At 56.2% G+C, this 16333-nt stretch overlaps 10 protein-coding genes across 15 annotated transcripts; 4 read left to right on the forward strand and 6 right to left on the reverse strand.

Moving 5' to 3' along the window:
• Nucleotides 1-105: 105 nt before the first annotated feature.
• On the reverse strand, nucleotides 106-1512 carry H257_15322 (hypothetical protein). Of its 4 annotated transcripts, XM_009843385.1 has the most exons (7): nucleotides 1257-1512; nucleotides 985-1194; nucleotides 856-923; nucleotides 723-801; nucleotides 523-673; nucleotides 243-454; nucleotides 106-193 (listed from the first exon to the last, which is right to left on the reverse strand). In XM_009843385.1, the coding sequence occupies exons 1-7, from the start codon at nucleotides 1494-1496 to the stop codon at nucleotides 149-151; spliced, it is 1005 nt and encodes a 334-aa protein (XP_009841687.1). In that variant the 5' UTR covers nucleotides 1497-1512; the 3' UTR covers nucleotides 106-148. The 4 variants fall into 4 exon arrangements, with proteins under 4 accessions (XP_009841687.1, XP_009841689.1, XP_009841686.1 ...); XM_009843387.1 differs by having other exon boundaries at nucleotides 243-673; XM_009843384.1 differs by having other exon boundaries at nucleotides 723-923.
• A 126-nt stretch (nucleotides 1513-1638) lies between these two features.
• On the reverse strand, nucleotides 1639-3953 carry H257_15323 (hypothetical protein). Its single transcript, XM_009843388.1, has one exon. It carries the CDS (start codon nucleotides 3916-3918, stop codon nucleotides 1675-1677), a length of 2244 nt encoding a protein of 747 aa, XP_009841690.1. The 5' UTR covers nucleotides 3919-3953; the 3' UTR covers nucleotides 1639-1674.
• A 47-nt stretch (nucleotides 3954-4000) lies between these two features.
• On the reverse strand, nucleotides 4001-5557 carry H257_15324. Of its 2 annotated transcripts, XM_009843389.1 has the most exons (9): nucleotides 5430-5557; nucleotides 5270-5344; nucleotides 5033-5214; nucleotides 4925-4981; nucleotides 4752-4871; nucleotides 4606-4662; nucleotides 4453-4555; nucleotides 4242-4363; nucleotides 4001-4168 (listed from the first exon to the last, which is right to left on the reverse strand). In XM_009843389.1, exons 1-9 carry the CDS (start codon nucleotides 5493-5495, stop codon nucleotides 4072-4074), a joined length of 879 nt encoding a protein of 292 aa, XP_009841691.1. In that variant the 5' UTR covers nucleotides 5496-5557; the 3' UTR covers nucleotides 4001-4071. The 2 variants fall into 2 exon arrangements, with proteins under 2 accessions (XP_009841691.1, XP_009841692.1); XM_009843390.1 differs by having other exon boundaries at nucleotides 4001-4363.
• A 120-nt stretch (nucleotides 5558-5677) lies between these two features.
• H257_15325 (hypothetical protein) lies at nucleotides 5678-7331 on the reverse strand. Its single transcript, XM_009843391.1, has one exon. The coding sequence runs from the start codon at nucleotides 6727-6729 to the stop codon at nucleotides 6328-6330; it is 402 nt and encodes a 133-aa protein (XP_009841693.1). The 5' UTR covers nucleotides 6730-7331; the 3' UTR covers nucleotides 5678-6327.
• Nucleotides 7332-7481: 150 nt separating this feature from the next.
• On the reverse strand, nucleotides 7482-8942 carry H257_15326 (CMGC/MAPK/ERK7 protein kinase). Its single transcript, XM_009843392.1, has 4 exons — nucleotides 8598-8942; nucleotides 7983-8542; nucleotides 7717-7939; nucleotides 7482-7667 (listed from the first exon to the last, which is right to left on the reverse strand). The coding sequence occupies exons 1-4, from the start codon at nucleotides 8881-8883 to the stop codon at nucleotides 7627-7629; spliced, it is 1110 nt and encodes a 369-aa protein (XP_009841694.1). The 5' UTR covers nucleotides 8884-8942; the 3' UTR covers nucleotides 7482-7626.
• Nucleotides 8943-9686: 744 nt separating this feature from the next.
• Nucleotides 9687-11574, reverse strand: H257_15327 (the record flags this gene model as incomplete). 2 transcript variants are annotated; one of them, XM_009843394.1, is made up of 7 exons in its annotated part: nucleotides 9687-10003; nucleotides 10246-10658; nucleotides 10704-10832; nucleotides 10902-11132; nucleotides 11186-11284; nucleotides 11328-11484; nucleotides 11551-11574. In XM_009843394.1, the coding sequence occupies 7 exons, from the start codon at nucleotides 11572-11574 to the stop codon at nucleotides 9758-9760; spliced, it is 1299 nt and encodes a 432-aa protein (XP_009841696.1). In that variant the 3' UTR covers nucleotides 9687-9757. The 2 variants fall into 2 exon arrangements, with proteins under 2 accessions (XP_009841696.1, XP_009841695.1); XM_009843393.1 differs by having other exon boundaries at nucleotides 10246-10832.
• A 421-nt stretch (nucleotides 11575-11995) lies between these two features.
• On the forward strand, nucleotides 11996-14154 carry H257_15328 (hypothetical protein; the record flags this gene model as incomplete). Its single annotated transcript, XM_009843395.1, has 4 exons — nucleotides 11996-12030; nucleotides 12588-12692; nucleotides 12856-13250; nucleotides 13340-14154. The coding sequence occupies 4 exons, from the start codon at nucleotides 11996-11998 to the stop codon at nucleotides 14152-14154; spliced, it is 1350 nt and encodes a 449-aa protein (XP_009841697.1).
• Nucleotides 14155-14382: 228 nt separating this feature from the next.
• Nucleotides 14383-14697, forward strand: H257_15329 (hypothetical protein; the record flags this gene model as incomplete). Its single annotated transcript, XM_009843396.1, has 1 exon — nucleotides 14383-14697. The coding sequence occupies one exon, from the start codon at nucleotides 14383-14385 to the stop codon at nucleotides 14695-14697; it is 315 nt and encodes a 104-aa protein (XP_009841698.1).
• A 113-nt stretch (nucleotides 14698-14810) lies between these two features.
• Nucleotides 14811-15566, forward strand: H257_15330 (hypothetical protein; the record flags this gene model as incomplete). The annotated part of the gene is made up of 1 exon (XM_009843397.1): nucleotides 14811-15566. The coding sequence occupies one exon, from the start codon at nucleotides 14811-14813 to the stop codon at nucleotides 15564-15566; it is 756 nt and encodes a 251-aa protein (XP_009841699.1).
• A 19-nt stretch (nucleotides 15567-15585) lies between these two features.
• On the forward strand, nucleotides 15586-16317 carry H257_15331 (hypothetical protein; the record flags this gene model as incomplete). Its single annotated transcript, XM_009843398.1, has 1 exon — nucleotides 15586-16317. One exon carries the CDS (start codon nucleotides 15586-15588, stop codon nucleotides 16315-16317), a length of 732 nt encoding a protein of 243 aa, XP_009841700.1.
• Nucleotides 16318-16333: the final 16 nt, after the last annotated feature.

A 16333-nucleotide genomic window follows, 5' to 3' on the forward strand; every position in this document is an offset into this window, starting at 1 on the left:
GTGACCCCGAAACCCCGAAACCCCGAAACCCCGCAACCCCGAAATCAACTCGAACACCAAGTCTGTAATCCAATCCGAGTTTCCTGATGTCGGTAGCTACTAGTACTACTACTAGTACTACTACTACTAGATGGATATACAATTAACGTTACACGAGCTCTTCCGCGACGGCCACTGCCCACTTCAATGGTTCCTACAGTACACCCCCATTTACCGATGATTGACAATATCAAGTCACGTACGTCGAGGCCATGGACGCTCGTGAGCGCCGCCGCCTGGATGGACTCGATCAAAGTCAGTGTCTTCTTGGCTACAACGTCCACGAGGAGCGAGTGGTCGTCTGTGGAGGGCTGGTGGTGGTAGGTCGCGAGCACGTCGGTGCATTGGTTGTGCCAGGACAGACCCGAGAAGAGGTCGGCGCACCCGGTCGCCACAGTCACCGTGCGCGTCGGTACTGCCCATCGATCGCATTGAGAAAACCACATCGCAAAGGGGTTTCTAGTAAAACAGCAGCTTGTATACCGTCAACAAGGACATCGTAAAGTAACGGCGACGAGGAGGTGGTCGGATGGAGGTCGGAGTGCAGCATGCCCGCGATGTACACGCCGGACGCGCAGAGGTCGGCCACTTCGGCACTCGTCCCCCGCGTGAACGGACGGAGGATGGCCCAGTCCTTAAACGGAGGTGGTTATCGCTATGTCGCTTTGATTCACAGACTGCACCTGACGATGCCACGCAAACTGAGGCAGGCACCGCGTGAGTTGAAGCAGGTCGGGGATGTTGTCGCTGGTCACGACGACTCTACCAAACCGACCTCTGGTCGTGAGAGGCACTTTCAAGTGGAGGTAGGGCCACCTCTTCTTGGCCAGGATGGCAAGCCACACGATGGCGCTATCGTCGCTTTGAAACATGGACACGAACGTCTGTATAATGAACAAGAAGATGGAAGAGTCGGGATGGACGGCGATCTAGTTCAAGACGCACGTCGAGGGTGACGGAGGTCGGAATGTACGGCGCCATGGCTTGGTTCTTGTTCCATTCAAACGGCGACACGTGGGTGTTGGGATTGGCGTATTGTCCGGTGGTGAACAGGGCCAGGTAGACGCGGACGAGCGCCAGTGGCGACGACCCCGCCGCCACGTACTCGTCTGCTAACACGTCAAGCAAGGCCGCGTACTTCTCGGGGTCAAAGCACTGACATGACGCACTGGTCGTCAGTGTACAACTCGTGGAATGAAGGACAAGATATGGAGTACCTTGCTGGCTACGACGACGACGGCGTCACCCGCCACCACCGACGGGCGGCCCACATACACCCACGTGTCTTGATATTTGACGAAGAACACATCCGGTCGCGGCGCGTCGACATTGACACGATGCAGCAACACATGAAGATGGTCCTTGGGAACGTTGGGGTACATCCACGTGGCTTCGAGCTGCCGTCGGTCGACCTTCTGCAACAGCGCCACCCATGCCAACGACCGCGTCGGATCCATCCTACAGATCTCGTTACTCGATGGCCATTGGCCAATTTCCTGTGGCTTTTGACCGGGGTATCCGGATAAACACAAAAATCTCACAAAAAGCCAATCTGCCGCCGCCGCATGCCTGCTGCAACGCGCGTCCATCATGTCCAAGTGTGGTTGCAGCATATACATATATGTGGTTATCATTCTATCGAAAAGTCGAGCTACGCGGGGCGTTGTATCCCTTCTTCTGGTTGATGGGCGCCATGCCGGTCTCGTCCGTGGCCTGGACGAACGGGTTGTACCCTCCACCCTTCTTTCGCTTGTGCCGAACTTCGGGCTTCAAGTCCAAGTCCATGGTCGTCTGCGCCAGCGACTGCTTGGCGTAGTCGAACGACTGGAACGACATCTTGTCCTCTTCTTCTACCTCCTCCTTATCGTCCACCGTCGATGCCGACTTTTGGTCCGCCTTGCGCTTCTTCAACAGCTTCGGGTACTTCTCCGAGAGCGACAGCGGCACCGCCGCTTCTTCCTTCTTGGGCGTCACCACACGCTGCGGCGCCGCCGTTGCCGCAGCCGCAGTGGGTTGGCCCAACCCAGACACATCGACGACATGAAACTCCTTGCTGGCCAAAGCCTGACGAACTTGCTCCAGAACGTCCAAGGCCCCATCGTCCTGGGTTCCTTCATGTTGCAACGCAAACAGCGGCGGTTGAGTGTTGTCTTTGGGTTGTTGTGTCTTGCTCTTCGGTTTCTTGGGGGAGATTAGACTCGCCGCCTTGGAGGCGGTGGCTGTCCGCGCCACGACGTTGGTCCATCCCTCAAACGCATCCAGCTGGCTGGTGCCGACCACGACCCCTCGTCGCTGCACCCGCGTCGTTTCCACGGGCTGGACAACATGCGGGGATGCCGCCGTCGCCGTTACCTCCTCGGCACTCACCGCCATCGCTTGCTTCAACAGCACCGTGATGTCGTGCGCATGCTTTCGAACAAGCGGCGGGATCGGATTGCAGAGGCGGAACAGCGCCGCCGGCGTCGACGGCAGTCCCTTGGTGATCTTCATCAGCACCGCGTTCGGGCACACGTACCCCGGCGACTCGTCCGCGCGTCGAGCGAGAGTATCCCGCCACCCGACCAGGTGCTCCATGACACGGACCTGCGTGTCCGAGATCACCTGTAGCCCCACCGTCGCCTTGAGCTTGAAGCACAGGTAGCTCACATCGTCGGGCGTGGGCACCCGCGGCTTGGCGTATACGCTCAGACACAGCGCCTGGCTGCGGGTCAGCGTCGCATGCAGAAGGTTGGCCGGCGTTGCCTGCAGCAGCTCCTGCTTGAGAACCTCGTACACGTAGAGGAGGTACCGCGTGTCCTCGCGGGCGTACTTGATCATGTGCTCGTCCAAGGGTCGGACGCGCCAGTCGGCGAGCTGGTACTGCTTGTCGGCCGTGATCCCGCAATGTGTCTGCAGCAAGTACGCGAGTGAGAACCGCGGGTACTGCAGCGCGCGCGCCGCCTGTCCAGTGTCGAACATGTTGACCATGTACAGCCCCAGATCGCGCTGCAGCCACACGATGTCCGAGTCGGCGCCGTGGAGGACCTTGAGCTTGGTCGGGTCACAAAACACGGCGTTCAGCGCGTGGAGATGCGACCGAAGGGCTAGCGTGTCCACAACCCAGTCGCATGTCCACGTCGAGATCTGCATGAGACACAAGAACCCTTGGAACGAATGGAAGCTGTGGTTTTCCAGATCCACGGCCAACATGGGCGCGGCCTGCAGCTCCGCGAGCATCGCCGCCAGCGCCGCCGGCGTGTCCACGTACGTGTACGTGGCGTCGTCCAGGGAGATCATGCCGGGATGGGACACGGTGGGTTCGACTTGCCAAGGCTGGTACGTGAGGTTTGTGATTTCGCTGCGATATGGATGGTACACGTCGTCGTCGTCGTCGTCGACGGGGTTGCCCGGTGTCGACGCTGCATGCAACTTGGCGCGCAACTTCGACACGAACGGCGAGTCCGAGTTATCCACCTTGTCCTCGAATGAGTCCTGTGGCCGGGACGATACCTTGGACGTCGTGGGAAGGACGACCGGTGGCGCCGCGGCAGTCGACGGCGACGGGTCCACGTCGCCTTTCTGGAATCGAATGATCTGCTGCGTCGCTTTTTCCAGGAGGCCGTCGACGAGGTCCGTCAACGCCCCGTTCTCCTCCAACGGATCGAAGTCGACAATGTCGTCGTCGCCGTTGTCGTCATTGCGCGGGAAATTGGCCTTGCGCAGGCGATGCAGGAGCGACGTGACACGGCCGCCGAGTGCGTCGACTCCGTCGCGGAAGTCTTGATTGAACTTGTGCTGGAAGTGATAGTCCTCCTCGTCGGTGGGAATGCCGTTCGATGCCTTCACGGACACCAGGACCTTCCGATACAGCCCATCCACGTACTCTGGCGGCAACGCCATGTCGACAACTCGCGAAGATGCAAGTTTCGTTAAATTTTTCCATCCACCAACCACATCGAATGACCCTCTAAGTTCGAAGTATCCTCCCTATGTACGACTTTTGAAAGTCGATTAAGTACGTAACGATCTTAAGTTCGAATCCAAGATCGCGAGCTAGCTATTGTAGCCATGGAAGTCTACAAAGTGGTGGTTGTTGCCTTTCCTCCTGGGGCTGTCGCGCACGAGTTTATCGATGGCGTCCGTCTCGGCCCTGTACACTTCCCGTGTTACCGCCCATCAATGGCATGTGAACGTCGGAACGTTGAAACATAGGAGGTCCTTACGCGGAGAGCGGAATGTGGTTGCCAGGCGGCTTGCGGGGATTCCCAAACAAGTCTTTCGACTCTTGCAGGGCTTTCTCTTCTCGGTGAAAGGGCCAACTTCGTCCAAAGTCGTTGCGTTCCGTCTACGACATCATGACACAGGTTAGCCCAGCAATCGGTCGACTCATCCTTGCCCAACGGCTGGTACATAGCTACGATGTGTAGTACATACCTGGCCTGGGTAGCTGCTTGCATACGCAGCAGTCTGTTGATACGAGTCTGAACCAGAGATGAACGCTTGTTCCATCTTTGGGCACTCGGTCACTTCTCGTGTCCTAGTTACCGTACTTCCATCAAGGACTTCCAGGCACTATGTTACCCTTACCTCTTGGGGCTGTGCTGCTCCACGATCATCAAGTGCTCGGAGCTGCCGTGATGAAACCTGCTCGCAATACCCGTCATGCCATGTATATATATATATATGTATATATCCAGCCATTCGTGGCCATAAGCTAAGACGACTGTACATACTTGTTGGCGTCACTGGTACTTCCAAACACTTGAGGGTCGTGCTTCTGTCGACGAGGCGACGACACCTTCACGTCGGACGATGGCAACGGCTTCTTTGGATTTGAAATCTTCTCGTGGTCTCTAATCATATCAAGTCACTTTACTGTACACATGGCTCCTCCATATGTGCGCACTTGGGGGGACTGTACTGATCGACGTAGTTGGTGTAGTCTTCGCTGCTGTAGGAGAACCTGGTCGCTACTGTCAACATGGAGCGAATACTACTATACCCAGCCACGTACTTGTTCCCAGGACCACCGCGGACCAATGCGTCTTGAGGCTTCCGAGGAGACCGCCTCGGCGTCGACGTGTCCTCGGTGGCCTCGGACAGAGCCGTCGCCGCCTTGGCTTCCATGGCCGACCTCACCTTGGCTGACACACCGAGAGACGACACACACGCGTCCATCGCCTCAAGCGTTCTTGTCTAATGGCACATGGCAATGCATGTCACATATCTAGTCCACGACAAATGGCTGCACCTTGTGTAGAAGTTCATGCTGGAGTTTCCGGTTCACAGCTTCCAAGTCGTCAATCACTTCGCGACTCACCAACGCCTGGTTCCACATGATAACTCTCGGTCAAGTGTGTCCAACACAACAGAATATCCATCACCGAACAGCCCTGTACTACGAAAATCACCTCTTTCATCCACTGCTTGGTATTTGCATCGTATTCGCGCCGCTGGTACGACGACGATGGGTGCATCGACGACGGCGGCGCGGTGGCGGCGGGTTTCGTAACTGCCACAAACGTAACTGCCAAATCTCCCCCCGCTGTTTTGATTGGGTCGTCGTCGTGCGCCCTACATCCCTTCCACGAAACGACTCAAGTCGAAACGGCGATAGAAACGTGAAACTCCTGTCAACCCATTGCAATGAACGGACACACTCCTCGTCTATTTCTCAACCGATCGCATGGCTCCACTGCATACGCTTCTGGTGCCGCTCGGCCTCGCGGCGGCGTCGGCGGCGCCCCCACCAAACAAACGGACCGATAAGTCCAAGCTGTCTCGCTACCTCGCGTGGCTCACGTTTCTGTCTCTCACGAGCTTCATTTTCCATCCCGACGGCATGATCTGGGTCGTCCTTCATTGGATCGTGCAACAAACCCACAGCCTTCTTCTTCGCACGGTGCTTCTATGGGGATGGGATCAACACTCGGTCGTCAGTCTCGTCGTGGCAGGACTCACATGGGCATTCACGCTCGCAGGCGCGGTCACCACCGGACGGCTCTACTACGTCTACATCCATCCAAACGACGACGGAATCAAATGCCACACCCCATCACCGACAGGCTTTTCCGTCGCCAAGGCAACCAAACGACCCAAGCAAAAAGCACCCCCCAAGAAGGGCCCGCCCCAGTACTTTGCGAATCTCCTGCGCAGTCCTAAAACCTGCGAACGGACGACCCCTGCCCCATCGCCGCCCAGCGCCGCACCTCCGGTCCACACATTCGAAGCTGCCAGCTACCACATCCGTCCCCCCACGCTGCGCCTTCCGACCGCCGTGCAACAGGACTCTCACACGTGTTGCTTGGTTCATCCTAACCGCAAACGACCATCTACCTGCAACATTGCACCACTCATTCCCAACACGAACGAGTCGTTCTGTGATACTGTGTCCCACCTTGTGCCTGATACGACTCCAATGGCGCCTGCTTCCGTCCCCACTGAACCTGATACCCCCCTCCCTTCTATACCTGATTCTGCCCCCACGGTGCCTGATTCCTTCCCACTAGTGTTTGATACGACCCCCGCTGTGCCTGATATTGCCCCCGCTGTGCCTGATACTGACCCCGCAGGCATTCCTGCTGATTTACCACATCTCGAGTACACTTTAGAGGAGGATTGCCCAGAGACCAACGACAGCGACTGGACGCATGTGACCGAACCGACTTTGACTTGTGCAGACGACCAGAGCATCCGCCATACCGCTTCCATCTACAGTGGCGAAGAACCCAACAACAACAACAACCAGCAGCAACAACACGACGACAACAACATCCCTACCACCATCGAGCAGCCCCCGAGCAGTCCTAGAATCGTGACCAAAGCGGACCTGATGGCGTTCCTGCGAGACCCGACGCTGACGGCGTCGGCCATTCGACGCCACGTCATGACCGGCCACATCAACGCGGTGGCCGTGCTGGCACTATCCCAGCGCGAGTTTGCTGCCGAGAAAGTACCGCCCCTGGCGGTGCGCATGCTTTTCATCTCGGCGATGGCCGCCACCGAAGACCGTCCTTCCCCCCTTTCCGCGCTCCAGCCCCCTCCTCCTTCCAAGGCCGGCGGCAGCGTGCTCCCACCGCCGGGGTTTTCTGCGATATTGTCTCAGGATGCTGCGGTGAAAAGCCACCACCAAAAGCAACAAGCCGCCATGGGGTTTGGGACATGCCAAGCGCAACAAGACAACCAGTACGAGCGCGAAATGGAGCGCATTTCGAACCAAATGACGATGAACGTGTTGGACTAAGGTCAACTTAGAGTATTTCTGTCATCCAGTAACGTAGACTACTACTACAATGAAATCTCGTGGGATGGCCTGTGACAGGTGTTCTGGTGCTACGGAAACCAACTACACTATTTACAGACTGTATTGCATGTGTGTCTGCCTAACGGTAACATCGATCTGGCACAGTAGTCAGGATTGAACGGCTGAGCGGGGGGGAGAGAGGCAATTGACGCAGAATATAGTGAGGTGAAAAGGGAAGAACCCATGTCCTGCCTGTTTGGTAGGATGTATGGCATGTATTTGAAAAAGAAGAAAGCTATGGCACATGTGTGGTGGCGGCGGCGGTTGGCAGGACGCCAGTAGATGCGAAGGCACTGTGTGTGTCGTTACTTTACATTAGCGGCAGAGGAGGGCGCGGTGGTTGCATCTAAGACCAACCATGTGTCAGTAGGGTTCAATGCGACAGATAGTTGTACCTGATATGGTTTGCTGCGTGCTTTGGCGGCGCACTTCCTTCTTCTTCTTGATGATCTCGCGGTATAATCTGTCACGGTAATCTGCGGCCGAGTACTTGGTGTTGTCGTCCACAACGATCTGGCACGGTGCATTCGCCACGGGCTCTTCCTTGTCGTTGTGGAACTGGGTCACGAACGGATGCTTGATTGCGTCGTCGGCCGAGATGCGCTTGGTCGGATCAAACTACAAGTCAATCAGCCACGCTAAACATACTACTAGGACGTACGTAAAGGCATTTGCGAATCATGTCGATGGCTTCCGGGGTCGCCTTGGGCAGCAACTCTTCGAGGGTTTGCGTCTTGGGCGGTGGCAAGCTCTCCAACATGGTCGCTGCGAACGGCGACTTGATGCTCTCGATGTCGGCCGCGGTTGGGGCCCCCGTGACCTCCAGAATGCGCTCCAGCTGGTTCATCGTGGACGTTCCGGGAAAGGTCGGGCGGCCAGACACCATCTCTGCGACGATGCACCCCACGGCCCACATGTCGACGGCCTTGGTGTACCGCGTGGAGCCAAGGAGAATCTCCGGCGCGCGGTACCATCGGGTGGCGACGTAGTCAGTCAGCACGGGGCTGGGTCCACCGAGCTCCGACACGGACCGACACAAGCCAAAGTCGCACAGTTTGGTGTGGCAGTCGGCGTTCAAGAGCAAGTTGCTCGGCTTGATGTCTCGATGCAATAGATCCGCAGAGTGCATGAACTTGAGCGCTTTGATGAGCTGGTACGTGACGTACTTTTTGTGTATTTCTTCGAGGATGTTGGCCCGTATAACCGCGTGGAGGTCCGTTTCTAATCACGCGTCATATAAGAGGTTAACACGAAAGATGAATACTAGTCCCCCTACCCATAAAGTCAAACACGAGGTAAATGTCGCGGTCGTTGTCGGCCTTGATCACGTTGAGCAGCCGGATGATGTTGTTGTGCCCGTTGAGTTCTTGCAGGTACATGACTTCGCGGAACGTGCGCTGGGCATCGGTGGCATTTCGAAATGCGTCGAAGCACTTCTTGAGAGCCACGGGCTGCCGAGTCGACTTGTCCAGCGCCTTCCACACAACTCCGTACGCGCCCTTGCCCAGCTTTTGCAGCAAGTCGTATTTGCGCAGAATATGCTTCTCCACTTCCTCCCCCATGCTCCTGTTACGTCACTCGACGACAAAGATGCTGCTGATGTGGTTGAGTTGCTATGTGGCCAAGGTGGCTATTTATACGCACGGTCTAAATATAGCCGCCGTTGTCTTGCCTTTTGTATGTCGACTTTTGATTGGACACTGCATTTCGAATGGATTCATGCCATTGGCAGAACCAAACAGGCGTTTCACTTTTGGCCAATCGACTGTCACTACTTATTCAACCTTCCGTACTTCAACGTGGTACCGTTTTCTCATGCCTAGACATTGGAGGGCTGTGATGGCGGTTCATGCAAGCAGAATTAAGCGATTTGGAGATATGCATGGAGGCAACACTATGGTGACGGTGGAGTCAGGGCTCGGCCAACTCTACTCGGGTTATACTTACAGCAGCATGGGCGTAACTCTAAATCTTGTTTTCAGTCGCTACCTGGTTGAAAACAACATCACAGCTCGACTACGAGTACAAGTATACTGACCACGTTGCCCTCCACCCACATTTAGCGATATCGTTAGGGCCAAATCCGAACTCTTGGATCAGCATAGATGACGAATTCGCTACTACTGTCTACCCACCGTGAGGGTTGCCCCAATTCCACCAGAACGACTACGCGGCTAAGGCCACGGAAAAAGTCCCCTCTTGCGGCTGGGACCAAACCCAGGACATCTGAACGCGAGAACAACCCCACTTGGTCGACTACAGTACTCTTCGTTCTGTCGCCACTGCAGTCAGTATTCTGATGTGCTCGGTCACGCTGGTGTCAGGCGTGGGGCTCCAACGATGCTGCCATCCCTAGCTAAACATCAAACACACTGACTTGACGAAGTGCCTTAGAAAAGAGCGACGCATGTGAAGAAGTGTATATTATAAATATGATTACTCTAGGTTGGGTGGGGTCGTCGTCGGGGGGAACATGTGTGGCCAGCACGACGGGTTCAGCGCGGCGCCCCAGAATCCCCGACCGGTCGTGTACTGTGAACTGGGCACGCGGCTGCGCAGTCTCGGCGGCGGCTGGCGTGCCGCGCATCCCTGTTCGGGCACTGCCGAGATGGCATCGCCCACCAATTGCGCGACCACTTGAGGAAACGTGTCGTGCATCGCAGAGTCTGGCAGCCCTGACGCCTACGATATAAGACAATCCAATATCAGCATAATGCAATACCACGAGAGACCAAACCAACGAATCAACCAAGTCATGGGTTACACACCAGAGTTCCTTTCGAACATGCAACAGAAAGGTGAACATAGAAAGCTATATTTTAGGTCACTTGGTCAAGAAATGTTGTTCGAAGCAGGGGTAGCCAAAATTAAGGTACTGCAGTCATGTATTGAGCACCGTGAAACATGAATTGGGGGGGGTGTACCTCAGGAGGGTTCTCGGCTGTCGGTGGCTCTAGATCAGATAGCCCTTGATCGGGTTGTTGAATGTGACCGTCCTGCGCCGATAATACTTGGGTGGTGCCGCTGAGGGCTTGGATGGCAGACGCGTTCGGGTCTTCTTCTTCTTGTTGCACCTCGGACAGGACGTCCGTGTGTACGCCGCCGCTTGCAGTCGGTGGAAGGGTGGCGTCACTGTGGGACGACAGCAGCGCGTCCGCCGCCGAGGACTGCGATAACGATGTGGGGGTCGGGATGTTGGAGAGAAACTCGGCCAAGGACGGCGGCAACTGGTCACTGGTCACACCCAGAATCGAAGCAAAGTGGGGGTCGACTTGCCGACGCATTCCCACGAACGCGCGCACCCGCCTTGCAGCGGTGAGTTGCGGCGCTGGTGTGTCTACCGTGGACAAGAGGTGACGACGGGGTTGAAGGGGCGACTTACCTGGGGGTGAAGGGATGCCTTTGAAACGCATGAACATGCGGACGACTCGCTTTGTGACCATGGACTGCCACTCTCGAAGGAGCCCCGCAAAGACCTCGATGCTCAGGCTGACTAGTCGTAGCATGACGCCTACACGAGAATATCAGTGACACTGGTTGATACAATACATGCAGGACACGAGAGATGATGAATCAGTACCTTTGACCATGACCATCCAGACCATGTCGGCGAGGCTGATGGGGTCCGGGATGCGCTTGAAGAGCGTGTGCAGAGGCGTCGCGTCGCCGTTGTACGCCGACATGTCGAAGGCCATCCGAGCACATAACAGCGCGAGAAACACACGAGGCACTGCGCCGTCCTCCGCCGCGATGAAGCCGCGGATGCGATGGTCGACTGCGACCATGCTGGCTGCCACAATCACATAGATGCCTGGAAGAACGCAAGATGATGTCACTTCGACTCGAGAGCGCATGCAGTTGTACCTGCGATGCTCTGGGTCGACGCTGCGATCACGAAGAGCATAAACAACGCCCAGGTCTCGTCGCACAACGTGCTCAAGATCTTGCGCAGGTGGTTCGCGCCTACGTGTGGACATGTAATCGAAGGTAGGCAGCGTCGGCGTACCTTTAAAGTCGGATGTGTCCGTGGCTGGTGCCGCAGCGGCCACAACGGTGGCATCGGTGTCTGCGTTGAAGAGGTGTGGGTGTTGGGAGTCATTACTCGCGTGGTTGATCTTGTCGATTTGCGTACGAAGAGCGTTACAAGCAAAGATCTTGAATATCTAACCTGATATTATCATGTACCATCGCTACCGAAGACGGACGAAATATTATATACAAATGTTTACTTGACTCGACGTTTGTATGATCATTTCAAGTATATCTATTTTATTCTCACACGTGGTAAATTAATACCATAATTCGGACAAACAAGAAGATAAAGAAATACGAACAAGAAGGACAGCGACGCAAAACAACATGAACCACATGCAATTTGATACAAAACCAAAAACCGAAAGAACAATAACGGCAAAAAACGTCGAGCAAAGAATGCGGCAAACAGTCAATCAAAGCAACGCTAGAAAGCAAAGCCAAACAAAAACAAAACGCACAAAACTAAGAGGAACAAACTACCGACCGCGAGAACACTTACAAATGCATCAACAAAGGGCAGAAAACAATGGCCCAGAATAAAAAACAGCGCAAAACCCTCCAACACGGTCGGAAAAAAAGATGAAAACCAACCAAAAGGGGTTGAAACAACCTAAAAACACACCAGGATGCAGGCCCCAGATGGGAAAGCAAGCCAGGGTGGACAATACAACCACGTAAGAAGAAGAAGCACTACAAAGAATCGGCAAAACGCCACCAAATGCAGTGGACGAAGGTGAAACGCGACCCACGCCCCAGAAGACAACACACCACGACAAGCAGACACAAAAGTCGCTCACCACAGACGGAAATTACCTCAGCTAATGCCAAGACAGACACAAAACACAAACCGAACCAAACAGCAACAACAGACGACAACAAACACACATCATGAAAACAAGAACAACACAAAGTAGATCGATAGATCAATAAAAAAAACAGCATGGTGGAGGCCCCCGAGCACACGACTCCTGCATCCAAAACCAACGGCGGGGGGACGAAAAGACAGCATAGAAGAACAGGACGGGGACAATAACTACGGAACACCAACGACGACGACCACGAAGGCGAAGAAGACCACACCCAAGCACAGGCGCTCGTTCAAGAACGCAACGACACAAAGATCCACGCAGAGCAACACCCAGCCACAAAATATATAGAAACAGAAAGAAGAAACGAATCCATGAAACCACGTCGACACGAAGCAAATAAAAAACATCAACGAAACCACCAGACCGTCCCCCACAAACGCCATCACGAGCGCCTGCCGCGGGCGCGAAGCAACAGACGCCGCGCCCGTCAGCTCCACAAGACCGGACATCAGCACCACACAACAGCCGTACACATCATCGACCAAGCAAAATGCGTCAAAACTAAACAACCCCCCGTCAAGTCAGAAAACAACAACCAAATCAACACCCAAGACCAACCACCCAAGCAAAGCGCCCAAAACCACACGAACCACCAAGAACACCAGCACCACAACGCGAATAATACAACAGGCGGAAGCACAACGAGCACAACGCGGCCCCGGGCCCTCCAAGCAAGAAGCCACTCCCCGCCCAAAAACGGAAAAAGACCAACGCGGAACGAAACGCGGAACCACAGCCAAAGCCCAAGACCCAGCCGCACACAAAACCAAAGCCCCCCAACACAGCAACACAACCCTCCCAAGACGACCGCCAGATGCGACAAAACCGGCACAAAAACGACCACTCCCAACAACCCATGCGAAACCACCCGCACAGAACCAACTCGACACCCCAACCCACGCAACACGCGACACAAGTAGCGCCCAGCCGAGAGACGAACACACCAGACCCCACCAACCACCCAAAAGCAACAAGCCCACGCCGCAAGCCAGAAGCCCCGCCACACAAGCAAGCATGCGAACGACGTACTAACCCCCCAGCTCGCAATCAAAGAAAGCAGCACACACGACAAAAACAAACGCGACACCCACGACAACACGACATTGCCCCACAGATGCCAGAGCAGTAACAACACCAACCCACGTCAAGAAGGACGTCAGCAGCGGCTGCAACGAACGAGAAAACGCCGCGGCCCAGCACAAACGCACCGCCAACACGTTCAAGACCCAAGCCACGCCCTGCAAGCAGCCCAAGACCCAAGCGAGCGCACAGAAGAACGCGCGGCACAACATCTACACCGCACCCATGGCCCACCCACACGAACAGAACCACCAAGAACCAGCAAAAGGACTACCACTACTAGTAAGAAAGAGCAAACAGGGACATACATCCAACTCAAACGAGCGCAACTACGCGTCCGAGATCAAGCCCAGGACAACCACCAACGACCGGAACAACGACTCCACACGGGGAGACAACCACCACGTGCCAAACCCAACGCCCAAGATGTGCATCGACCGCAACAAGAACGACCAACCCCAGCGACACACACACACAAAGAAGCAGATGCCCGACCTACAACAAAAAACGAACCAGACCCAGCAACGTTCTGCAGAGCAAGCCACCTGCCCAACCAACCAAGACAACGTCAGCCACGACACTCCAAAAACAGGAAGAGGCACCCCCCCAAGGCACACCACAACCAAGCACGAGCCAGCGGTAGGAACCAGACGACGAAAAGCCACAACCCCCCCCCCACCCGCCCGCCCGACAACGCCTACGCACAGCGCGCGACGCGGCAAACGCCCCGCACTACCGGTCGCGCAAAAAAAAGCACATTGGCGCCCCAAGGCCAACCACAAGCGTCCGCCGCCACCGATCCAGCGGCAGACACGCCGAAACAACCGCACCCCACAAACAGACCAATGACGCGAGAACAGCCAGAACCGCCTGACACACAGAGCACGAGCCCCAAAGGGACACACGAACCACACGAACCAGACCAGCCACACGAAAACGACCAGCACAAAAGACCACCACCGGGACGAGAACACACAGAAACGGATCCCGTAGCAGCCGGGCACCGCAGCCCCCAAAAACCAACAGCCGAAAGCACCCCACTACGCCCCTGCAAAACACCAAAACGACCCAGGGACGATGCCACAGTCGCTGGACCAACGCGACCACCAGAAAGAACCCAACCACCACCACGACACGACAGACGGAGGCGGCAGACGAACCAGCCAAACAACAAGACAAGCCCACCAACAGGCAAAGACAACCAGTCAACCCAACCGCCACCGCGAAGCCGCCGTGGAAGGAGCGTTCGCCTCCGGAACGGCGGCCAATAACGACTACCTCAACAATGCCAAACGACGCAAGGCATTGCACAGCCAAGCGAACTCCAAAAAGAAGAAACACGAAACAGTCAAAACATCCACGACAGCGGGGAGAACCAACTCCATCAAATGACACCCCAGGAAAGACCAAGAAACCGACGCGGAAGACACGGCAAGGCACGGACAACCCCACCCAAGCCGAGCCCGAAGACAAGCCAGCCAAAACACAGCCAAGGCCGAAACCCAATGCCCCGACGAACGCACGCCCAAACAGAAGGAGCCCCACATGAACAGGGCCATACAGTCAAACACAAGGACGACGCCGCGAATGGCGCCACAGTCGAGAAACAAAAGCTCACACAGAAACGCAAAGAGCTCAAACAACACGCCAAATCAACACAAGACAACGTCAAGGACAACGACCCCGGCCCTGCAATGGCCACCAACCCAAAACGCCGCCGAAAACCCGCACCGAAACCGCCAGCCCCGCCCCACCCAGCCCCAGCGACAACACCCCCAGCCGACCCCGCCCCCCCACACGCACCAACAACCAACACGCAACCTACAACAACCCAACCCACTCCCACAGCCAACGCAGCCACCCAAGCAGCACACCCACCCGAACGCGTCGCACACGAACAACCCAGCCCAACGAAACCTCAAGACCAGGACACCCCACGCCCCGAACAACAAGCACGCCACCGACTAGCTACACCCACACGCGAGCAGGCACAACGTGGAGAAAGAGCCGGAGGGCACAGCAACCCGCCCGCAACAACCCCCACAGGGACCGCCAGCACTGCACGAACACCAGCCCCCAAACACAACCACCGCCGCCAACGCAACAACCCAACACAACCCCCCAACGCAGTCGCGCCGCGCCCACGCCCCGCCAAGACATCCGCCACCACAACCAAGCACAACCACGCACACCCAGAAGGAAGCCGAAACCCACCACGGCCCCGACGACAAGACAACAGAAACGCTCCCACATTGACATGAGCACAAACCAAAGGGGGCCATGCCCGGGGTTTGCGCGCTCCGCCGCAACCAGTACTACCCCGAGAACCCCCACGAACTGCAACGCATGCACCAAAACCAACAGAAAGCACTCAACACGTCCAACGACCCCACCCGCGAAGCAAACCCCAAACACGCAACGCACCACCCCAAACCCACGCCGACGGGAGACAGCGGCGCCCACACGACCAAGACGCCGCAACAAAACCACCAACCCATCCCCCACCTGTCCAACCAGCACAACAACGACAAGGCAGCGCACAGGCACAAGACGCACGAGCAACTGCACCACTCCACGCAAATCAAAAACAACAACCCGCCCGAACCCAGCGCACACCACAGGCAACAAACGACCAACCCCGAAGACCGACACCCCGACCCCAAGCCCATACACGACACGGAAAAACACAAAGCCGCACGAGAAACGCTCACCAACATCAACGTCGAACGCAACGAAGGGACCCACCAAGACGAGCACCGCGACAACAACCAGCCGCTGCCCGCCAACATCCTCAACGACAAGATGACCACCCACAACGACAACCCCAGCGCCAACCACAACCAACAGCACCGACGCAACACGAACCAGGACATCAACGGAGAGCCAGATCAAGAAAAAATAGTAGACGCTCGAGACCAGATCTCCCCGCAAGTCCACCTCCAAGCCACCGCCGGCACGCAAGAACAGAAAACCCAGACCCCACACGCCCAAGCAGCGAGCCCAAAACAATAGCCCACCAAACAACAGG

The sequence above is a fragment of the Aphanomyces astaci genome (assembly GCF_000520075.1).
Source record: "Aphanomyces astaci strain APO3 unplaced genomic scaffold supercont1.69, whole genome shotgun sequence".
Taxonomy (NCBI): domain Eukaryota; phylum Oomycota; class Saprolegniomycetes; order Saprolegniales; family Verrucalvaceae; genus Aphanomyces; species Aphanomyces astaci.